General features: G+C 44.0%; 1 protein-coding gene across 4 annotated transcripts in view; it reads left to right on the plus strand.

Moving 5' to 3' along the window:
• Window positions 1-25,567, plus strand: part of LOC129181118 (methyl-CpG-binding domain protein 5-like) — a 40,571-nt gene that overhangs the window by 6,592 nt on the left and 8,412 nt on the right. For all 4 annotated transcript variants that reach the window (XM_054775831.1, XM_054775837.1, XM_054775847.1 and 1 more), the window contains 4 exons: window positions 2,245-2,416; window positions 6,198-8,549; window positions 17,721-17,953; window positions 18,030-19,157. In XM_054775831.1, coding sequence (XP_054631806.1) covers window positions 2,245-2,416; window positions 6,198-8,549; window positions 17,721-17,953; window positions 18,030-19,157 — 3,885 coding nt within the window. The remainder of the gene's footprint in view (window positions 1-2,244; window positions 2,417-6,197; window positions 8,550-17,720; window positions 17,954-18,029; window positions 19,158-25,567) is intronic.

Here is a 25,567-nt window from a genome sequence, read left to right on the forward strand (position 1 = left end):
AATTAAACAATGCAGGGGCCACTTTGATATTTGACATGTTGACTTTGACGTATAGATATGCTAAGAAGTTACATGTATATTTAAAGAAAAAACTGCATCTCAGCTTTGTAATATAGGTGGAAAAGCCTGTCAACTTTGGTCTTTGCGCTTTTCTTTCAAAATATTTCAACTGTCTTCTTAAATAATCTTTAGAAATTTTCTTTTGATAGTATTTTGGCTTTATTCCCATATTATAACTTTTTCCCCAGCCAAATTTCCCAAAAATTACAAATTTGTTGTGTTTCTTACAATATTATGACTTAAAAAAAATAACTTTTATTTACAGTAATATTACAACTCTAATGCTACTAAAATGACATTATTTTCATCATATCATTCATCATAATATTACGAGTTTATGCTGATAAAATTGCAACTCTTTTCCCGTTAGAACTCAACTTTTTTTCTCTTACTATTTTGACTTTCTTCTTTATAAACTGATTTTTCCATTTCTGCTGTTTTTTACAACAATTTCAATTTTCTTCTTGTAATTATGACTTCATTACCATTATTGACAAAAATTGTGTCACTTGAATTTCACTAAATTGAGCACAAAAACACCATAGTTATGAGTAGCATGTAGCAATAATTATAAACAAGTTGCAGACCTGCCGACATCTTTTGTACTGGGCACGCATTTTGACTTCTTGAATATGCTTTTATGGGCTTAGCTGCTCTCCAGATAAACATTTTGCTGCATTTTGCCAATTTCAGTTTTGAGTTCAGCCTCTTAAACCTGGATTATGCGCCTGTGTTGAGGCACCAGTGTACGCTACACTGGCTCGCTCTTGCCCCTGCAAGCCTTGCACATCCAAGAAAATGTAACCTCGTGGACCATAAAGGCTGTGTTTGGTGGACTTGCTCATAAGATTTGTTCAAGGTTGGCAGGCCTGTAGTTGTGACTGTAAACCTTGATGGTGGACACCAGAAGTAAGGCTGAAGGTGTCCTACTGAGCTCGGCTGGCTGAGGCAGCTGACAGGTACCGACAGGCCAAGCAGTGTCCTGCTTCTGCGAAGACTAAGGCAACAACTAGATGGTGGGAGTAGTTCGGTGAGACAGTGCCGCATATATTTTGGTCGGCCTCAAAGAGGATCTGGCTAACTGTACAACACCACAAGAGAGGGAAGCAGTTTATGGCAATGTTTATTGTGGATGGAAACCTGCTGACTAGGGTTGGGCATCGAGTCTCGAGCATCGATGGGAACCGGGGCTAACACTGCGATTCTTCCGGGATCGTTCACATTTTTAAAATTTTGATTCCTAGTTTCGATGCTCATTTCATAAAGAGCCGAGAATACCAACGAAGAAGAAGCGGGTGAGCACCAACGAAGAAGCGGCGGCTAAAAGGTTTGGCTTACCATCATATATAAAAAAAAAAAGAGCGGTCGGCTCAGTGCAACATTTGCAACACAATCATGCAAAGGAGGGTCAACATGATTAAACACCTCCGGATTTATGATGGGGAAATAACAAGAATACCTCTTCTTTGATGCGCTATGCAGTCGGAATCAGTGAAGCCAATGTAATCGAGGATTTCAGAGTGCTCGCTGATATGGAATTTCCATGTAAATAAGACAGGAGCTACGTCGCTGAGGGGCAAGTAGGGATGTGAACGATAAACCGATGCGACCGGATATCCGATTTGAGGAGCGCCGGTCTGTATCGATAATAATCGGTGCCCCTCATCAAGTATGATAACTTTTCTGCTTTGTAACTTGATTACTTTCAGTTGTTGCACCTGGAGTGTTGACAGCACTATGCTCAGTCTGAAATGTATGATTACTATTACTACTTTGCACTATTTATTTATTTGGGATTATTAATTGGACTGAAGGATAAGACTTGTGTTTTTTCATTGTTGTATTTTATATAGATAGATTGATGTTTATTGTCATTGCACACAGTATACTACCAAACTTAGTTTGTTGGCTACACTTGCATTTCTCGCAACAAGAATCTAGAATGTTCTCCTTGAGGAGCTATGACGGAATGGCACTAAAGTGTAGTGTTATATTGTTTTACAAAGTCACAGGGAACAAGCAGACAGACACAGGGAGGGAGTGAGTCTCCGCGCAGCAAAAAAAAAAAAAAAGTTATATATTGGCTACATTTTCACAGATATTGATTAATCGGTGATATGTCATAACCAGCCCGATTATATATTGGTCGGGCTCTATTCACAAGTCACCTGTCTTATCCCTCAGGTGTTCAACTTTGACCGGGGGGCGGTGGTCAAACAGAGGACAGCGGAGGATGTGAAAGCAGACGAGGATGTCACCAAGCTCTGCATTCACAAGAGGAAACTCCTGGCTGTGGCTACGCTGCACAAGAGCATGGAGAGTCACCCGCCTCTCACACTAACAAGTCCTGGTGGAGGTATGTGTCTGATGGAAGTCTGGAATGTTTCTGCTGAGGGAAGAAGCACAGCACAGATTAAAGGTCAACTTGCTTTGTGACAGTTATTTCTGTGTATTTTTGTTTATTAGGACACTAATAGGCCTTTCACCATAACAAATTTTGCTGGACGATAATTGTCCTACAAATTATTGTCAATCAACGATATTATTGACATCATCTTTTGAGACAATTTTTTCATGAATTATATGGCATAATAATGCGAGTACATTGCATCAACAGTGATAAACTTTCTCAAGAGTATGGTAATTGGAATGTCAAGAGCTTTTAAATAAAATAAATTAAACATCATCATAATATAACAACATAATAAACAGCCTTTCTGGGAAAGTCTATTCCAGGGTGCTGGAGAGAAGCGTATGACCGTCGAACCTTGGCAACAGGAGGTGCAATGTGGTTTTCGCCCTGGTCGCTGAACACTGGATAAGCTCTATACCCTTGAAAGGGTGCAGGAGGGTACATGGGATTTTGCCCAGCCGGTCAACAAGTGCTTTGTAGACTTGGAAAAGGCATGCGACCATGTCTCTCGTGGTGTCCTGTGGGATGTGCTCTGGGTGTACGGGATCGGTGATGCACGACTATGTGCCATTCGGTCCTTGTACAACCGGAGCAGGAGCCTGGTTCGCATTGCCAGCAGTAAGTCGAGCCAGTTTCCGGTGAATGTTGGCCTCCGCCAAGGCTGCCCTTTGTCACTGATTCTATTCACAACTTTCATGGACAGAATTTTTAGGCACAGCCAAGGCGTTGAGAGGGTCCAGTTTGGCGGCATTAGGATCTCTTCTCTGCTATTGGCAGATGATGTGGTCCTGATGGCCTCAACAGGCTGTGACATTCAGCGTTTACTGGGGTGATTTGCAGCTGAGTGTGAAGCTTCTGGGATGAGACTCAGCACGTCTAAAACTGAGGCCATGGTTCTCAGACGGAAAAGGGTGGATTGCACCTTCCGGGTTGGGAGCGTGGTCTTATCCCAGGTGGAGGAATTCAAGTATCTTGGAGTCTTGTTCACGAGTGAGGGAAGGTTGGAGCTTGAGGTTGACAGACGGATCGGCACAGCGTTTGCAGTAATGCGGTCGCTGTACCGGACCGTTGTGGTCAAGCGAGAGCTGAGCTGGAAGGCAAACCCGGGAGAAGGTCCGGGGCAGACCTAGGACCCGCTGGAGGGATTATGTCGCAAAGCTGGCCTGTGAACGCCTTGGGGTCCTATCGGTGGAACTGGAAGAGGTGACCGAGGACCGGGAAGTCTGGACTTCCCTACTGAGACTGCTGCCCCCGTGACCTGAATAAGCAGAGGAGAATGGAATGGAATGGAAAATGGAATAAATTAAACAAAAGAAACCCAATGAAAATAAAATAGACTCTGTCTCTTTTAGCAAGAATTGCACTTAAATAAAAAGCACAATCATAACCAAAATCATAAAAATAGACCCTGTCTTTCTGTCTCGATGAAGAAAAAAAAACAGACCAATAAAAAGCACACACCACAATAAAAACTAGTATCAAGTCACTTGAATAAATAATGAACTTTGGATATTATTCCTCAACAAGAAGGTTTAATAGAAGGTTTAAAAGGTTTTATAGCAAAGTCACTTTTGTTTATATTTACTTTGCCCACCAAACGCCTCAGTAAGTGTTGACTGTCGGCACAAAGGCTCTGCTGCACCCTGTTCATTCTGTTTAAAAGTGAAATATTCCCAAACTGGGGCTGTGGCATTTGGCTTTGAAACGAAAATTAAGCTCACGATGCTAACTTGTGCTAACTCTAACCGGGCTGACTTCTGTGTATCAACTTGCTAACAGCCCAGCCTCTACCTACTGGGACAGGGAGGTTGAATGGCTGTCACTTCATTTAAATAGAGAACCAAAGCGCCTAGAGAGATGCGGAGTGAACCCTCTTGTGATCCAGCCTGTGTCGTAAAGAGAGAGGAGAGAGGAACACAAACACGCATGCATATGTCGGCAAAATTATCGGCTTTGTTTTTATTTATCGTTACATTAATCAATTTATTGATTATTGTGACAGGCCTAGGTGCCAACATGCGAAGGCCCTCTTGAAACTGCTACATTTATTTTATTATATATATATATATTCTGCGAATATTATTACATTTTTGAGGGCCTCAGTTTGGGCGAAAAATGTGATACTGCAGGGGTCCTGAACACAAACTCACTAAAATGCACTCTAAACTGGTTGAAGTCCTATGTGGAGGACAGGACGTACTTTGTTGGAAGTGGTAACTGTGTCTCAGACAAAATGACTATGACCTGTGGGCTTCCCTGGGCGTCAATCCTGGAACCTCTATTATTCAATCTGTACATGCTTCCTTTAGGCCAGCTAATACGCAGCTGATATGTGTCTACCACAACTATGCAGACCACACGCTGATCTATGTGTCACTGACGGCCGGTGAACATGGTCCTGCATTTACTTTGTTCCTGCATCAAACAGATCAGTGTGTGGATGCAAAAGTTGTTTTGCATCCACACACTTTCTCCAGCTAAACTGGCCCACAGAAACAAAAAAAGTGTTATTACCCACATTGATACTCTTTCTCCAAAATGTAATCATCAGGTGAAAAATCTTTAAATCAACAACCTTATCAGCTTTTTCTCACCTAAAAAACATTGCCGTCCGGAATGGAAACTTGCTGTACGCAGATCGATGTAGTTGGATCATAGGAATATAAATCGATGCATTGATGTAGTGAATGAATCGTTACGCCCCTAATCCAGAATACTGCTGCTTGAGTCCTGACTATAACCAGGAAATATAACCCTATTAGGCCACTACTCAGGTCTCTGCACAGGTTTCCTGTCGCTCAGAATAGACTTTAAAACAGCTGTGCATGTGTACAAGTCTTTTCATGGTCTTGTGCCACAGTACATCTCTGACATGTTAGAGCCACACGAACCATCTCGAGCTCCGAGAAGCTCAGGGAGGGGTCAGAGTCAGGACTAAACACAGTGAGGCTCCGTTTCAGTTTAAGGCTGCCAAAATCTGAAACAGTCTTCCAGAAAATGTGCAACAATCCTCAACGTTGGCAATGTTCAAATCCAGGCTGAAAACAGTTCTATTCAACTGTGCATTTAACAACTAAAAGTTGCTATCTGCACTCTTCATTTTTTTTTTTTTTTTTTTTTATGGAATGATTTATGGAATTTTATGTAATGATTTTATATTATGAATTATGTTATGAAGTCATTTAGCCTTATTTTCTGAAAAGCACTTTGAATTACCCTGTTTACGAATTGTGCTCTAGATTTAAACTTGCCTTGCCAATTTCGGAGGAAAACGAGGGGTTGTAATTCAATAAACTAGTCCTCGGCATTCACGAAATGAGCCCAAATGAAAATCACAGATCCTAGACAGGCGGGTGTTGTTATATAGAGGAGGATCAGATGTGGGTGGGGCATGTCAACAAACTTTGATCAATCTGACAAGTCCCCACTAAACTGTAAACGGTCACAACTCGGCTCCACAAGATCAGATCTACATCATAATTGGTGCATATTATGTAGACAACACCTTGAAGCTATACTTGGGTCACTTCCTCAATTCATCTCAGCGCCACCCAATGATAAGAATTGTGATGTGTATGGCCCCAGATTAGCGTGAACCCCGAGTTGCATGGGGGTGCGAGGGCTTGTTCAACACTGCTCAGTTTTTTTTTACTCTAGGTAATAGAAGCAAGCTCTTAAGATGTCCTCATCAAATTAAAATGAATGTGCATTGTTTGTCCTTTAGGTACGTCATCAGTGGTCGCATCGCATTCCACACCACATCGAGCAATAAGGACTAAACCCCACGAGGGCCTGCCCGCTGCTGCTGGTCCAGACTGCAAGAATCCTTACAAGATAATGATGGCTGCTGGCCACCAACAGCAGCTATATCCACCCCAGGAGATAGGCGGAGGCCAGCAGTCAGAGGTTTGCACTGGGTACCACAGGCCACAGAGGCTGCCCAGCAGTGAGCCAGGTCCCAAGTCTCCTTACCGAGCTGGTTATGGAGTCATGTTGAGCCCGCCTGTCTCCAGCACTAAGCAATGTGGTGATGGCTCACAGTCACCTTGTACAGACACACGGTCCAGCCCGGAGGGCTATCCAAGAACCAATCCTTGTGGATTTTCTGGAGCTGGCAGTCCCAGCTCGGCTTCCATCCATGGAAATTCCAAGACCCCCCTTTCTCCACCTAGCATGATGCTCCATGGCTCCCCTGCGAGTCAAACATCCTGTGCTATGACAGGAAGGACTAGCACACCGCTTTCACCCACAGTCACTGCCAAAAGCCCTGTCATGAACATGAACATGAATATGCCACGCGGGAACTTCCCCTCTGGTGTGGACATGCCCAATGCAGCGTTCCACCATAAAGTACAACCGTCTATCCATCCTGTACCACCGCCTCCTTCTGTGCCACCACCCTGTGTCCTGCAAAAAAGGCAGTTGACATCTGAAAAAGACCCCTTAGGCATCCTCGACCCCATCCCAAGCAAGCCTATCAGCCAGCCCCCAGCCAACACCCCAAACTTCCAACCTAACATCCACACTCAGGTATCAATGATGAATGTAAACATACCCCCTCCTGCCATTGTCCCCTTGCCAAGCAACTTACCTTTGCCCACAGTAAAGCCTGGGCCTGTGGGCCACGGTAGCCATGTTCAAAGGACTCAGCAGAGCGGTGCAGCTTCCTCGATGTCACCATCCCCAGTCACCTCCCCTGTTCACATGGCAGGGTCCGCTCTTGGTCGGGTGGAAGTCTCCCCCCATCGCTCACGCTCCTCCTCCACCTCTTCTGAACATGGGAGCTTTGCAATGCCATCAGGGCATCAGGCTCCTTGTGGCAGCATGAAGGTTCCCCCTCGGTCCCCCAGATCTGCTATGGGCTCTCCCAGGCCAGCTATGCCATCCAGCCCCTCAACCAACAAAAATGACTCACTCCACCAGTACAGAGACTCCCAGCTGCTTACTGGAATGGGGAACTCTGCTGGCACCCAGCAGCAAAACTCTATGTACTCACCCAACTCCACCTCTACTTCCTCCTTGCCCACCCCGAGCACTTCCCAAAAGGGCCACCCAGGACTCCTGGGAATGCCTCTAAACCAGATTCTAAACCAACAGAATGCTGCCTCCTTTCCGGCTAGCAGTCTCTTGTCAGCAGCAGCCAAAGCACAGCTAGCAAATCAAAACAAACACAGCACTGCTGGTGTGGTTGCTGCTGTTGGTATGGCAGGTGGGGCAACAGGTGGTGGAAGTAACGGAGGGGGTGGCGGGCACCCTGGCTCAATGACCAACCCTTGTGGCATGGACGGACACAGCACTTTAAATCCCATGCTGCCACCAAACTCCACCATGCTGCTCAACTGCCCTGAGGGTCAGAGTGGTCGAGCAGCACTGAGAGATAAGCTGATGGCCCAGCAGAGGGACCCCATACGCAAAAGAAAGCAGTCATCAGGTAGCACATCTGTCGGCCACGACGGCAGCAACAACATGGTCTATAACATGCATAACAAGCCTAGCATGGGAGGATCCCACATGCAAGCTCCCAGTGCAGAGCAGATGCGAAAGGTCGTCCGTCTTGGAAACCTTCCACCAAACACCTCCATGGCCCAGCTCCTCCAGTCCATGAGCAACCAGAGCTCCCACAACATGGCTGGTAACAACCACCGACCTGGCCTCAGCCCAGGACCTTCTCCTCAAGGAGCTCCTCAGCTCCATTACAGTGAGACTACGTCCAAGATCACTTGCGGCTCCCAGCAGAACTTCATTGGTCAGCAGAGGCTTCGTGTCCCAGCAGAAGCTATGCAGCACTGTCAAAACGTTGATGCTGCTGCTGGAGGCCACTTGGGCTCGCGACTAGGCCAGTTCCCTGATATGATGGCCCAGATTCAGACTTCAGGCTGTGGGCCTCTGGTTCCAGGCAGTGGACTAATAGGCCCTGATGGCATGCCACACGGACGCCCCAACACTAATCCCCCACCACTGTCACATTCTGGGCCTCACCCCTCGCAGCAAAATCTCCATCACGTTGTAGGGCGGACTAACATGGTGCTGATGCCGAGTGGAGATGGAAGCTATACAAAGAACATCTCTGACACAGGTAAGAATCAACTTTCAGAAGCTGTAAGATTTGAACATCTGTGTTCCTCACAACTGAGCTGTGTTTACACCCGTCACTGATGGCTTTGTACTAGGGCGATGCACGGATTGATGCGCCAATCGAACAACCACCGATGGGTATCGACCGATTTCCGTTGAAAAGTATGTGATCTGCATAGGTCATTGCCTTTTAATCCCATAACAAAAAACGAAGGCACACAACCTGCAGTCCGTGTGCAGTGTAGTGTCTTCTGCCCCTGTCCTTCACACTGCACAGGAACACAGTGACAAACCCCAAACAAACATGTCTGCCGTGTGGAACTTTCATGCAATTTGTGAGAGTGATGTTAAGTTTGCATCCCGCAACACATGCTATGAAAAAGACTCTCGCGGGGGGAGCATGTTAAAAAGCTTCAACACAGCGAATTTAATATGGCATTTGAGGAATAAACACTTGGCGGAGTATGGTGAGTTTTCGAGGCTCATAGAGAATGAAACAAAGCCAGCCTTCTGCGACTTCTCCCACCTAGTGCCACTAAAAATGCGTATAACAAGGAAACCTGTTTCTGTGTAGGCTCTCAGTCGTACAGGAGTTGTCCATCGAGGGAAAGGCTTCTTGAGACGTCATCTGTACTTCTGTGAAGAAGGTGTCGGACGTTTTGCTCCTCATCCGAAGAGCTTCGTCAGCGAACTAATAAGTGCTGGTAGCCTAGGCCTTAAATACTGTAAGAGTGGGCGGAATTGGTGTGCCAACACCCTCCTTCTATTGGTTCCTTACACTAAGCCTGGGCAGAGTAGTGGTATAATCTTCTCCTGCTATTAGCACCTCCGATCAAAGGGAAGTGTAGCTCCCTGTAGTTGGGTAACTACAGGGTAACTGTAGTTGAGGAGCGAAACGTCCGACACCTTCTTCACAGAAGTACAGATGACGTCTCAAGAAGCCTTTCCCTCGATGGACAACTACAACTACACTACAAACTATTAAACAAGATTAAACAATGTACGACTTACTGTACTAGTAGGGGTGTCACGAGATTGGGTCCACAAGAACAAGACGAGATGGGATTTTACCATTAATTTTAGGAAAAGTAAAATGGAAAATATGACGGGACAAACCGACTTTTTGTGTCTAAACAAAATTTACATTGTGGAGGATTTTTTTTGTAGCTTTTAGGCGTGCACTGGGCAGCGTTATGGAGATGGAGCTGACTTCTGCTCGCCTGCTCAGCGGATACTTCATCTTTGTTGATGGCTTGTATTTAATTACTGAATAAATGCATGACGCAAGAAACACTTACATGTGCACCCTTACTCGCTAAACAATGTCATTAAATTGTCAACATGGCTCTCTTCTATGTATGAACGGTGTGTTATGAAGCAGACGATCACCGATACTTGAAAGATGGCCCTCAGCCAAATGCATTGAGCATCATTAGAAGCGCTCAGTAATTAAGGGTGCAGACAAGTCCGAACATGTACGTAGGTTGATTTGACAAATCTTTAAGTCAAGTTGATGAAATGGAGAATTACCACAGCTGCTTGGACATCAACAAGTAGCAAGTAGCTGTTTAACTCCAATGGAAAAAAAAACATCCTCACATCACTCTCTGATGCTAATGCTGTGAACACCAAGGTAGGTTGGATTGCAAGCACTTAATCTGCACTTCCAATAATGCCACTTCCGTATTACTGTATTATCATTCATAGTAGCTCACAGTCTTGATTGGCTTCTGGCGGCCCTGTTATCGCGATACAGCTTTACTCTAAATGAGTAATCTCATCACATTTTTATCTCACGATGACACCTCTGCTTATTAGGTTATGATATTCATGTCAAAATGTTGAAAATGTACTTACATGGCATTATCTGCTTACACATTGTTTGGATAGCTGCATAGCCAGGTGAAATACACAGTAAATCTACATTATTGCGCTACTGTATGCAGAACTCTACAAGGGCACACGTCTCGATATTACAAGAGTTGCACCAAACAGTACACTCTCTAGGGATGAGCGAGTACACCACTATCTGTATCTGTTCACCCATCTAAATGATCTGTATCCATAGCTGTACTGGGAATGGGCGGGGCACAGACCGCCAGTGGGTGTGGTTTACTGGAAAAGTGTGGGGCTTAAATCGGTACATTATTTTAAGTCTGAAATTGACATTGATTTATCAGAAGTTGCTATATTTATTGTTTATTCTTCAGCTATATGTGTACTGTGTAATTTTTTTGTAGCGTATTTAACGCATACGTATCATGGCAAGCCACTGCTCTCTGTTATGACGACAGACAACGGCGCAGTGTAGCTCCCCACAGAGACTGCCGCTCTTTTATAACTTTATTCAGACCTGAACATTAACGGCAGTGCAATTCAAACACCATATATGTATTTCCAACTCTAAACAAACTAAACGTCTCTAGTCCATTCGTCGTTGCAACGACACTTCCTCATTGTCACTAGAGGCCGCGAGATGCATTCAGGGACACTCCAAACATCACATCAACGTTCGTATTATGCACGTATGTCTGGTCTAAATCGGGTCACCAACACGGTGCCCACGGGCACCAAGTGGCCCATAAGGACCACATGAGTTGCCCACCAGCCTGTTCTAAAGATAGCTTAAATAGTACCACTTACCTGCAAGCTGCATCTATTTTTTTGGTTGCTTTTCTTCTTTAAATCACACATGTAAACTGGAAATGACAATGTATTAAAAAAAAAAACGCTTAAAAAATTGTACAAAAGACTCTTAGTAGTGCCCATTCTCTTTCGTTTCTTTAAGTTAAGTTAACCTATGATTAAATGTAGCTATCAGTTACGACGCGAGATGGGCACATGAACGCACCAGGGCAGCCGCTGAGCTTTGAGAGTTGTTGTCGTAACATGGACCTTGTTTTTGATGTTCAACTAACAGTGTGCGTCTATAAACGTGAGTAACCTGGTTATTTCTCATTCATTCAATGCGAGACTGTGTGCATCGTGATCTTGTATGTGTTGTGCGTCTTAAGCATCCAGCCGCCAAGCTGGTCACTAACGGCTGAGCAAAGTTAGCCTCTTCAGCATTGCCACCAATTCATTATATTGTTAGCATGCTATTTCAATGTGTTTAGTGTACTGCTGATAGCTGAGATGTTACGTTGCTATTATTTTGTGTTTATGTCTAGGGAGGGGGCGGTCACTGTGTGTGACTGACCAATCACAGAGTGTTAAGAGTGAATACATAATGAGGATTTTCCGTTATCACGATTACGGATAATGACGAGCTGTACTTGTTTCAGGCTCATACTCTGCATTATGAGCAAATGCATTATCCGTAATGGATACCCGTCTACGAATAACTGGCTCATCCCAAGTACTCTCACACTGAAACCACCACCACCACAAATGTTATTTTTTTAAATAATTTTTAATTATTACATTTTTGCTTTTTTTTTTGGCCAGAGGCCCTTGGAATTGTCCTAACTTTTTCTCCCGTATATGGCGCCTCTGCCCAATGGAGCTCATCGGGAATACATGGAAAACTTTACAGTTAATGCATTTGATCCGTATTGGCCGATCTCATTCATGGATCGGAATTGGTATGGTATTGGAATCGGCAGCATGAAAGCCTGATCGGAGCACCCCTACTTTGTAACATAAGAAGGCTCAAGGCCCACATTCTGCCCACCACATCTTTTTTGTGGCCTGCACAATCCTGTACATAATGCATGTCAAAGATTTGTTTTGACACAAAAGTTGTACCGTATGCAGTTGGAGTTGTACATTTTTTTGTTGGTGGTTTGCGTGGAACCCTCATTGCACCCAAATAACTGGAGCAGAAAGGCAGAGGCCTTATTCCACTGTTTCTTAATGACTGTCCTTTTGCACGACAAAGGCATGCCACCTGTCCTGATTGGTGCGTGCCTCAAACTTCAGAATAAATGCTTGGATCTTGTCTCCTCAAACGAGAGCTGTCCTATCTAGTCTTTGAGCTTGAGTTGATAAAGCCTGGTTGAATGATAGGCGAAACGTCTTCCAAGACAACTTGAACAGTCCAGTTGTGGACTGTGATGTGGCTCATGGTGAAAACCTCACCTTACAGGAAAGAACATTTTACAAGAACCTTTATAATCCTCATGCCTTTAAAAAACAAAACCAAAAAAAACTGCCTTTTCTACCAGATGCCATAGGAATTGTTAGTATTTCACACATTCAACCTACACCTCTGCGAATCACCACCATGGTGGAGGGGTTTGAGTGCCCAGGTGATCCTAGGAGCTATGTTCAGGGCTATAATGGTGTGAAAATGAGTTTGCTCCCTTCCTCATTTCTTATTTTTTGCATGTTTGTCACACTAAAATGTTTCAGATCATCAAACTGGTTTAAGTATTAGTCAATGACAACGCAACTCAACACAACATGCACTTTTTAAATGAAACTTTTTAGGGTGAAAAAATATCCAAAACTACATGGCTCTGTGTGGAAAAAGTGATTGCCACCTAACTGGTTGGGCCACTCTTAGCAGCAACAACTGCAAACAAGAGTGTGTGAAAACTTGCAGTTAGTCTCTTACAGCGCTGTGGAGGAATTTTGGCCCACTCATCTTTGTAGAAGTGCTGTAATTCAGCCCCACTGGAGGGTTTTCCAGCATGAACCGCCGTTTTAAGGTCATGCCACAGCATCTGACTAGGATTCAGGTCAGGGCCAGAAGCAGCAAAATAGCCCCAGACCATCAAACTATCACCACCGTATTTTACTGTCAGTATGATGTTCTTTTTCCTGAAATGTGACGTTACCTTTACGCCAGATGTAATGGGACACACGCCTTCCAGAAAGTTCAACTTTTGTTTCGTCAGACCACAGATATTTTCCCAAAGGTCTCGGGAGATCATTATGTTCCTTTTGTTCAGCAGTGGTGTTTGTCTCGGAACTGTCCCGTGCAGACTGTTTTTGCCCAGTGTTTTTCGTATTGTGGAGTCATGAACACTGGCTATAGCTGAGGCAAGTGAGGCCTGCAGTTCTTTGGATGTTATGGGGTCTTTTGTGACCGCTTGGAGTCGTCGCTGCGCTCTTGGGGTAATTTTGGTTTGGCCGGCCACTCCTGGGAAGGTTCACCACTGTACCATGTTTTCTCCATTTGTGGATAATGGCTCTCATCGTTGTTCGCTGGAGTGCCAAAGCTTTAGAAATGGCTTTATAACCTTTTCCAGACTGATCTCAATTAATCTCAGTGAAGTTATGTTCTAATGGGAGGGGGGATCACACGTTTTCACACAGGGCCTTGTAGGTTTGGATTTTTTTTTCTCCCTTAATAATAAGTTTAATTTAAAAACTGCAATTTGTCTTCATATGTGTTGTCATTGACTACTTAAATTTGTTTGATCTGAAACATTTTAAGTGTGACAAAAATAAATCAGGACGCGTATATGCTCCTGGTAGGGTCTCCAAACAGGTCCAAAACACAGGTCTCCAAATGTAGAAGACACCCCACATGTGGGGGCAAGCACAAAGGTCCGATGCATTACGTATTGGGTGGCAGTCGAGGACGGACACTTGGGCGAACTGGTCTTTGGCGGTCAAATCTGGTTCTTGGTGAGTCTGAGCTTGTGTGAGAGGTTGAGCCATTCAGACGAGTCATAGGCATTTGGGTTCTGGAACCAAACTCCTTGAGAGGGATGGACCTTGCTCTATCATGGAGTTGCTGCAGGGGAGATGTGGCAAGCTGATGTCTGCTTATTAATAGCCCCCTTCCCCATGACTGTGTGTTGGAGTTATCCCCAGTGAACGAGAGGTTCCCTTTCCTGACTTGTTTGTGCGTATGCACCAAACGGAAACTCAGAGCAGGTGCACCCTGCTTTGCGTGATATGATGGCGTTGCAAATGTTTCACGCCGCTGACCGTTCAACTTTCCAGCAACGTTGCACGCTGTCCTTGCATGAAATGGATTGACACAAACACTTCCTGCTGCTTCTTCTTTGTGTGTGTTCGCTGACTTCTTATTGGTTGGTTGGTTGGTTTTATGCGGCTATTATTGCCGCTCGTGCGCTGATCGAAATTTTAAAAAACTGAAAGATTCCGGGAGAATCAGAATGTAAGTCCCAGTTCCCATAGATGCTTGATGCTCAACCCTATCCCTGGACGCCTCTCGGGTGAGGTGTTCCGGGCATGCTCAGCCAGGAGGAGGCCTCGGGGCAGACCTAGGACACGCTGGAGGGGTTATGTCTCACAGTTGGCCTCTGAATGCCTCTGCGGCCTCCTGGTGGAACTCGAAGAGATGGCCGGGGATTGGGAATGCTGAGACTGCTGCCCAGCTAACCCGGATCCCTTCAGAAAATAAACAGTAAAAAATTAACACACTTTACAAACTATTTTAACTTACACAAAATAGTAACAATATCATGATGGCTTACGATCTTATTAAAATGACTGTCAGAAGACTTAACATTGTAACAATGTTAACGAAGCCTTGGCTTCATGGATTCATTTGCAAGCACCTGTAGATCAATCATTTGGCCATCTGTAAAACTTCATATAACTGTCTTCATATTTTCTAACTATACTTACAAAATTTGGCCTTTGCATTTTTCTCTTAAATATTTAAATATTCTCAGAATCTTTATCTGGTGAAAAAAAAAAAAAAAAAATGTTGTGGACCCCTGATATGGCTCACGGACCCCAGTTGTAGAATCCCTGATCTAAGTCATTGTTCAATCAATCTTTGTTACCCTTTGTTGGTATATGTATGCTTGCATCTGTCAATGGTGAAAGAAGATGGAAATAAGACCTGTGTCATGCTTCTCTCCCAACTCGCTGGTCGCTATAGTTACGATGAACCCTTAGTAGTGAGCAGAGTGAAGCCTTTGATGAGGGTTTAGGCCAGTATGATTCTTTGAATGGCTGAGTGTGCACGTCTGCGACCACTTCCGTATTACTGTGTGTGCGTGCGCGTGCGTGTGTGTGTGCGTACACGCACAATGCATTCAAGGGTACATTTATTTTGACGTAACTGAAAAGAGACAGATCTTTTTCCCCGCCTGCTGTCGGACTAGACAAGTTTGTGCATTCATTGTGCATCTGCTTGTCCTCATATGCTTTATAACGGAGATGGTATCTCCAAGGTCTGCTGCAGGCCACCTGTTCTTATCACCCCAAGCCCCATTTTCTCTATTTCTCCAAGTCATTGAAATTCAGGTGGTCCTGATCGTCAGGAGATAGTGTGAAGTTTGTTGCCTGTGAATGGCATGTCAAAGTCTCACATATACAGTAAAGCTGTACAGCGGTACATTGGTTTTTGTTCAGTGAAGACTCTTGTTTTTTTATTTTATTTTTTATTTTCCAACTCTTTCAACATTGTTCTTGTAAATTTTCTTCTTGTAATTATGACTTTGTTCTCATAATATTTTGACTTTATTCTGGTAACATTAACTTCTTCCGCAACCTAATATTTCAAACTTTGTTTAGTTTAGTTTAGTTTGAAAATTCCAACTCTTATGCTTCTTAATATTTCAATTCTTTGCTTCTAAATTTTCCTCATAATATTACGAGTTTATTCTGTTCAAATTGCAACTTTTTTTCCCGTCATGACTTTCTCGTACATAATATTATGAGATTTATCTTTAATATTTCAACTTTATTATACTGCAATGACATTTTTCCTGATGAAATTACGATGTTATTCTCATAAAAATGACCACTTTATGTCATTAGATTACAACATTTTCTCAATATTTTTTATTTAATTCTTTTTAAATAATTACTGCTGATTTTTCCATTTTTGCTGTTGGTTTTTTACTTTTCTGGTTAAATTGTATTTTTTTTTTTTAAGTGCCGTGGGCCAATTAAAAAAGCAGCTGCGGAAAGCACTTTGGATACCCCTGGTGTATGAGAATTGAGGGAACATTTTGGGAAAAACCGAATCACTCAAAAAGTTTGAAAATCGATGTTTGACTGGATTGCAAATAAAAACTACATTTACAGATTTTCCCTTTTTCCTGTTGATTATATTTATCCTGTGATAATAAATGTTGAAAGTGAAAAAGCGAGTAGCAGGAGCATCACTGGAGAAGATTGCAGTTTTATTTTTAACATCAAATCCAAAAAGCAACAAGACTCTTCTTTCTCCTCACTATGGCAACACTGTGTTGTCAGTTAGACAAGTTAAAAAAAACCTTGTCAGCTGAGCAAAAATCAATAAAATACTTTATTATTTCTTTTATGTTCAAAAGTGCTCTGATAGCAAAACCTTTTGGAATTCGATGTGTTTTAAATAATAGCTGATATTGCTCCTGTGGTGCTGACGGCTCTTTGAAAGTGCCTTCTTAGCCTTGAACCATCTGTTTCTCCAGGGTGCAAACAGTCACCCACAAATACGCCAAAGTTCATTGTAAAACCCCAGCCTCCGACGCCCCTGCTACCCAGCTGACCAGCCCACATCCCCCAGCAGGCTAAAATCGCACCGCCTGACCCACACAACCCCCCACTCTATCCACCCAGCCCACTCCCCCGACAAGCCTTCCTGGCAGTGGACAGCACCACCAATCATCACTCGGTTCCCATGGCAACATCCCCTGGCAACAGTCGTCACTATATCATAGTGGTAGAGGAGGACGAGGGGTAGGATGGGGGGAGGGGTCCCTCGGTGTCCTGGCTCCCAGCGTTTGGGAGTGAGAAAGAAAGAAAGGAGGAAAATAATGAACACGCACAGCTGCCCTTCAGCCACGCAGCATCACACCAGCTGCTCTGGTCACCACACACACGCACTCAGGCGCGTGCGCACGCACGCACACACACACACACACACACACACACACACACACACATGCACACACACGCTTGTCTGCTCCGGCTTTGTCTCCATTACACTGCTGCTCCGTTGGGTTCATTCATATATGCAATCCCCCCACCCCCACCCCAACGAACTAATTATATTGCGCATGTGTTCGAGCAGAAAAGACACTGAGCCTCTGATGCCTTTTAAAAACACTCTTAACACCGTAACAATAACATTTGTTCAACCTTTATTAGTAAAAACACGGTCAGACAGACAAATGTACGTCTGTCTTTGCATGCAAAAGGCATATGAGTGCAGATCCTAATCTGGGACATAAGTGGAACTTTTGCCTGAAACTCATTGTGAAATTACTTCTCCGCATTTGATGTGGCATACTTTGTCCTTGGTTCTCTGCAGGAAACCCTTCCTCGCTTGGCTGCAACGTGGGCAGCCTGCAGTCTCACGTCAACACTGGCGGGCGACAGATGTACCAGAAGCACGCCAACCAGGTCATGCAGCAGGGTGGGGCCTCCCATGGGACCTCCCTTCCAGCCTACCAGGGTCAGCAGCACTTTTCTGACAACCCACCTTATGCAGACAGCAGCAATTCTAACGTCGACTCCATGGTTTTCCGCTACCAGAATTACCAGGTGGGATGATTTGATCGCGTTTGAGATCTACGCCACCTGTCAGAGTAAATGCCATTTTGCCCTCTGTTGTTTGCAGCAGGGGATGATGACACAGCCTCAGTTTAGCGAGGGGCAACAACGCCAGGGCGAGGTATTACGAACAGGAACACCAGGTACCGACAGCGGACCCGGCAGAGGCTCGGAGTCAGTGGACGCCATCTACAGAGCTGTGGTGGATGCCGCCAGTAAAGGGATGAGCGTCACCATCACCACCACAGTAAGTGAGACCACACAGGCAAGTCCTGTGCCTGCCCTCAGCGCCATGAGTGCCTTCACTGCCTCCATTGGGGAGCCCGTCAACCTCCCCCAGGCGGTCAGTGCAGTTCTGCATGGGGAAGGGGATGCTTTACCTCAGCAAGCCAGAACCAGGCAGGCGCGGCCCATTGGAGGCCAGAAGAACATGGATCCAGGGAAGGGCACCCCAGATGGCCCGGAGACAAACAACTACTTCCGACCCCCTGGCTGTGGTACTCCCAGGGGACAGCGGGATGGGGAAATCCATCATGGTGGCAGCTTTGACACGCACAGCAACAGCAGCGTCTGGGGTGGTGAGGAGTTCTTGGAGTGCTCCACCCAGGTGAGGAGTAGTCCCTGCATGGAGCGACCTACGAGCTTAGTGCCCTTCCCACCTTGCCCCACAGATGGCTCCAATGACCACAGTGTGGCTTTGGCACTTGGCAAGACCTTTGTCGACGATAGCTACCGCTTCAACAACTGCAGCCGGACGCACACCAACTACAAGGAGCGTCTAGATCAGACGGTGGAACGTTGCGTTCACATTAATGGCACAACCTCGCTCTTTAACACCCGCGGTTATGGAGAGGTTCTTGGACCCCCTCGACAGGACCTCACAGGCGACGACCAGTCTCCCAGCTCGTCCACAAGCCTGGAAGGACCTCTAGCCGGCGTTAAAGACTATAGCCACTACAACGGCCACTTCAACGGGATGGCGCCCAGCCCCTCGGACACCAAGAGTCTGAGCAGCGAGGAGGACCTGCGGCAGCCAGACTCGCCCTCCTCAGAGCTGCTCCACTACCGTTCCAGAACTTTCAACATGGGAGAACTGGTGTGGGGCCAGTTGAAGGGCTTCCCACCCTGGCCGGCAAAGCTGGCAGGGGATGAACAGATGCACAGCGCTGCCATGCAACTGCGAGAGCAGGCTAAGGTGAGGCACCAGACTCAGATATAATGCTTCAAATCTTTCCTCCAGAGCTTTGTTTATTCCACACAACGTTCTAACTTGGAGACGAGAAATGAGGTCACATAATATTGCTTTTGCTATTAGAAGTTTCTTTTGCTTGCAAAATGTATTATTTTCCTGACCAGACAAACATATCCAGTAGGTGGTTCAGGCTATGTACGAGGTCCGTTCAACTTCTCAACAACTTCTTACCTTTACTCTTTGGCTTATTAAGAGGCAGGGGAACAAATACAGCAATAAGATTGCGCTTATGGTACTTATTACTGTCCCTTTAATAGGAGCAGTGACTTCAACATGCTGGTAGGATACAAGCTTCTTTGTCCTTAATGATGGTTGTGATAGTTGAATAATATTTAATATATTTAATATTTATATACCAAAAGTGCTGCCACGTCATCCACTGCACATTCCGACACTACTTTTCGAGCAAGTCCAGTGTTTACGGACCAAAACTACGTTTTTGATTCATTTATTGGCGCGCATAGTACACCATGAGGCGCCGTAACCCAAGGATCACTTGTATAAAGTTATAGAGTCTTGCATAAAAGATGTATTATCCAACAAGAATTCAGCACAGCTTTCGCTGTGACATTTAAGAAGTTTGGAAGAGGTGGGCCAGAGCATGGAACGATTGCATGCACACGCATAACAAAGGCAAGTCATAGAATTGATCGCTCCTCGGAGGTGCCAAATAATAACAAGCACATTTCACAATTCAAATAATCAAAACCCACAGCACGCTCGCTTACCCGCAACTACTTTCTTGTGCATAATAAAGCCGGCCCATTAAATGAATGCAATCACTCCTCTCGCAACTGATTGATAGCCGCCACCTTTCCCAATAGAAATAAGAAATGTGCAAAGTCAGGGAAATGACACTAATGCCCTGTCCACATGGGAACATTCTTAGGATTTTTTTTTTTTTTTTTTTGCCGTTTTGAAAAAAAGTTGCGTCCACACTGTGCCGAATTAGTATATAATTGCATCCAGACGGGAACAGATAGCTGAGTGAAAACAATGTAATACACAAGGCTAGGGGTGCAACGATTCCTCAAATAATTAAAGTACCTCGATTATTTAAAAAAAAAAAAAAAAAAAAAGCCTCGAGAAATCGCTTACATCACCCACACAGAGGACAAAGAAGGAAGTGGACGTTTGAAGGCACGGGAGAATGCAACAAGACAACAAAAGAGAATAAAATGATAACAAAATGTAAAAAACTGACAGAAAATATGGCTAAACAGTAAGTTGAACACCGTGGTGTGTAGCCGTTGTAATGCGGCACTTACATACCACAACAGCTCATCTTATGTTGTATAATCTCCTCCCGAATGCAGCCAAGGTAACATTAACATGGCGCAAATCAGTGAGATTAAGGTTAATTTACTTTGCTAACGTAACGTTAGCTGTGTGGAGGGCTAGCTTTCTCTTAATTATGACTGCTGTCGAATGTGTGGCAGTTTATTACGATGGTAACGTGACTTCATACAAGCTTTATTTCAGCGACAGGGAGAGAGAAAGTGACAGAGCGAAGCAATGTGCCTGCTCACGCAACAGTAATTATTGCACATTATTGTGGCTCAAAATCTGCCTTTGCTACCTCAAAATTAAAGCAAAAATATCACTCCAACGCTGCTCGTTAGGAATGACTGTTGTTACGCAGCCCCTCAACCACCAGTGCTCAACAAGCCAAAAAGAGTTATAGTTAGCTCATAGAACCGACGCCACTAGCACAACCCCGACGAAGATCCACAAAAGCGGGGGTGGCCAAAATGTGGCCCAAAGGCGACAAGAGTCTTCAATAAGGGTAATGGGGAAGTTAAAATGTTAATTTATTCATTTCATTCCTCATTCATAATAATTATTATTATTATTTATTTTATTTTTTGTAAAACATTATTTATTCTCTATAAAATGTATTTTTTTGCTCATATTTTTGGACAATGTTTGTCATTGCATCACTGCAGAAACAAAATAAAATTTTAAAACAACAGAAATAGTTTAAAAAAAAAATAATAGAGCAAAAGGCACAATGAGAAAAGGCTGAAATGTTGACTCCAATAACCAATAATAACACAAAGCTTTAAATAGCTATCACTTTTTAATGTACTTTAAGAACCGTTCTACAAAATAAATAAATATATGTATAATTTAAATATATATGCAATATATATATTTAAATATATTGAGCATATATATTTTTCCTAGGCATATACAGACTTGATCAAAATCTTAAGACCAGTTGAAAAACTGCTAGAATTTACGTTTTGCACATTTAGATTTTAATGAGGTTTGAAGTAGAGCTACAATATGCAAAAGCAAAAAGGGGGAGTGAGACAAAAAAACATTTGGAGCTTGTAATTTAAACAAAAACACAAAAAAATGAAAGAGGTTGTTGATCACCTGATCAAAAGTTTAAGACCACAGGCTATAAAAGCCAAAATCTGCTCAAAATGTTCATTTTCTGTCAGGCATTCACACTGTCATGCCCTCCTGATGGCTAAAGCTAAGATTTCTCTTTTTGAACGTGGTCGGATTGTGGAGCTGCATAAGCAAGGCCTCTCGCAGCGTGCCATTGCTGCTGAGGTTAGCCGCAGTAAGATTGTCATTCTACATTTTTTGAAAGATCCTGAGCATTATGGAACAAAAAGTCAAGTGGTAGACCCAAAAAAATCACACCTGCGCTGAGCCGGAGGATCCGATTGGCTGTCCATCAAGACACAGGGCGGTCTTCCACCCACATTAAGGCCCTTACTGGTGCCGACTGCAGCGCAATAACCATCAGACGGCATCTGCGGGAAAAAGTTTTAAAAAACAAAAAACAAATTAAAAGATCTCGTCTCCTTCAACGCCACAAAACTGCCTGTTTAGACTTTACCAGGGAGCATCAAACATGGGACATTGAAAGGTGGAAAATTTGTATTCTCTGATGAGAAAAAAATGTAACCTTGACTGTCCAGATGGCTTCCAACATTACTGGCATGACAAAGAGATCCCACCTGTTTTTTTTTTTTTTTTTACCTGGCACAGTGGAGGAGGGGTCCAACATGATCTGAGGTGCTTTTTCATTCAGTGGAACACTGGAGCTTCAGGTGGTGCGGGGTCGTCAAACGGCGGCCGCTTACGTGCAGATGTTGCAGCGGGCATCCCTCATGACTGAGGGCCCTCGTCTGTGTGGTAACAGCTGGGTTTTTCAACAGGACAACGCTGCAGTTCACAATGCTCGCTTGACCAAGGACTTCTTCAGGGAGAATAACATCACTCTTTTGGACCGTCCTGCATGTTATCCTCATTTAAATCCCATAGAGAACATTTGGGGATAGATGGCAAGGGACGTTTATAAAAATGGCCATCAGTTCCAGACAGTTGATGCCCTTCGTGAAACCATCTTCAACACTTGGAGCAATGTTCCCACTAGCCTCCTGGAAACACTCGCATCAAGCATGCACAAACCCATTTTTGAAGTGATTAACAAGAAGGGTGGAGCTACTCATTACTGAGTCCTACTGAGAACATTTTTTGTTCTGGTTTGGAGAGTTTTTTGTTATTTTTTGAGCGATGGTCTTAAACTTTTGATCAGCTGATAAACAGCCTATTTCAGTTTAATTGTTGTTTTCAATCAATTACATTTTCAAAGTGCTTTTTGTCTCACTTCCCCTTCTTGTTTTTGCATATTGTAGCTCTACTTAAAACTTCATTAAGATCCAAATGTGTTAAAATGCAAATTCTAGCAATTTTTCAACTGATCTTAAGATTTTGATCATGTCTGTATAAGGCATTGAGAGGATGCATTCAAAGACATTGTGATGTGTAGTATACTACACTAGGTACACTAGGTAATGTTACTGTAATGTTGGGTACAGGAAGTGAGATGGCCCACTAGACTTGATCACCGAAACAACAGGCTTATATTGCAGGTATAATACTGCACAATAATCCCTAACATGGGCTATTGTTGCAACCGTAACCCACAGCCAGCTAAAACACAACTCTGAACTCCCAGTGTAGCTTCCTGTCCACGCCACAGGAACACATATACAGCAACACACACAAGCACGAGTCTTGTTTATGCCTAGTATGCCTTTTTTTTCCTCTCATTGTGACTGCCATATTGGGTAATAGGTGTTTAAAGGTGACTATAGGGGTTTTACTTAATGTCTAGAGGGCTCAATAATGTTAAACTTATTAAGGTCATAAACTGGTTTTGTATATTCCATTTATAAACAAGGAATCCTACTTGGCAAAACTTCACTTGCGTGTCTGTAACCGATTAACCATGATAAATGACGGCTCGTTGTATTTCCTGTGGTGGCTGTTGTCTCAATTTAGCTTTACTGACACCTAGTAGAATACTACATACATTTCACAACGTGTCCTTGAATGCCTTATGTTTGTATTTTAATTCATTTATGCTTAAATGCTTAATTTAAAGGGGACCTATTTATACAAATTTTTGGGCCCTTGTATTGAGTTCTGGACTCCTACAGAGCAGCTACACACGATAACCCACACAGAAAGCTTTCTAGATCTTCCAGACTCTGCACCTCTTCCTACAGTGTTTCCTGCCTCCCGCCCAAACCGTCTGTGTAATTCACTCCACCCACGGCCTTCCTCCAGGTACGCCTCCCACCGAGCCCACTCCGCTGTGATTGGTCACACTCCCAAGTGCTCCCGAGGACTTGCGGACAGCCGAACGAACCCCTTTTGTCCGATTACTTACACAAAATAAACACAGTTAGGAAACTGATAAATTGTTACTTACAGCTTGCTCTTCTGACTCTTCAACACGACCAAGTAACGTTGGAAAGGCGTCAGACTTCAGCAACAGTTTGGCGGATAGTCCAGCTTCGTATTGGACCATGTTCACAAAACCCATGTGAATTGCCATTGACAGATGAGCATATATTCTTTTGCTGGCCAGGAATCAGCAACTCTAACCACTTCTGCCTGATTCTTGCCGCTTTAGGCCCACCCGAACAAACATTTCCTGGGAACCATTGCTCGACAGGCTAACACCGTGAACAGAGCAAAGCAGAGCGGGACTGCTGGGCATGCCAATATTACAAAGTCCGCGTTGCACTTATGTCAATGGAACTCTGTGTTAAAACTAACTCACACAGCGTGCATAACCGTCCAAAACTGCGTTCAGGACTCACTTCCAAATGTGCAAACCTCATTATCTGACGCGCTTTTTGGCTAATACGCCTTTTTCAACCATGAAACAGAATTATTGTTTTAATAAATTTTTGTAAAAACGTGATAAAGTGGCAAGAGATTACTGTACCTCAGTTTTCGCTAGTAATCTGTTCCAAAAGGTCCAGAGAAAACCGAAAGTAAATCTTCCCATAAGGAATAATGTAAATCCAATTAATTTCTTCCAGACACCCAAAAATCCATCCATCCATCTTCTATGGCACTAACTCAGGTCGCCGGTATGCTTGAGCCTATCCCAGCTGACTTCGGACAAGAGGCGGGGTACATCCTGGACTGGTCGCCAGCCAATCACAGGGCACACATAGACAAACAACCATTCACACTCACATTCATACCTATGGACAATTTAGAGTCACCAATTAACCGCACATGCATGTTTTTCGAATGTGGGAGGAAACCGGAGTACCCGGAGAAAACCCACTTATGCACGGAGAGAACATGCAAACTCCACACAGAGATGCCCAATGGAGATTCGAACCCAGATCTTCCTGATCTCTTGACTGTGTGGCCAACATGCTAACCACTAGGCCACAGTGTGGCCTCACACCCAACATTTTATAGAGAATACATAATGTTTTAAATCTTAAAAAAAGCTAAATAATTATGAATGAGGAAACTTCACCTTTACCTTTACTGAAAACTGTTGTTGGCGAAAATGGAGCGGGGAGGGAGTGATGGGAGGCGATGCCATCTTCGTACTTTGCAATGAGTTTTTCCTGGAATTCAATAGTGTTTCTCACCTTCTTTACCGCTCCTCAAATAATGGGGCGGGCTCCCCTCGGGTGGGACGCCGTGAACTGTCGGTGGGGGTGTGAGAGGCAGGGAGGACTCAATATTATGCAATTTGACTGTTAAATACGCTTGTATGCTTCACTGCTCTCCATTTTGTTGCATTTCACTGGTTTCAGTCTCGAGTTCGGTCTGTACAGATAAATAAATAGATATATATAATCAGTTTCTCAATACTATTTCAAATTGGGGGAAGCGAAAACATTTCTGTCCCCCAGTGGGGGCATGACAGAAAATAATTGAGAACCACTGCTTTAATGGCATCTGGTGGGCAATATAGAGTATTACTGCTGAGTTACTTGACATGTGGGTTACGAAAACTACAGTAAAATATCAATAGCAAGTGATCTATGTGGAACACTTCATGATGT

The sequence above is a fragment of the Dunckerocampus dactyliophorus genome, chromosome 1 (genome assembly GCF_027744805.1).
Source record: "Dunckerocampus dactyliophorus isolate RoL2022-P2 chromosome 1, RoL_Ddac_1.1, whole genome shotgun sequence".
Lineage (NCBI taxonomy): Eukaryota > Metazoa > Chordata > Actinopteri > Syngnathiformes > Syngnathidae > Dunckerocampus > Dunckerocampus dactyliophorus.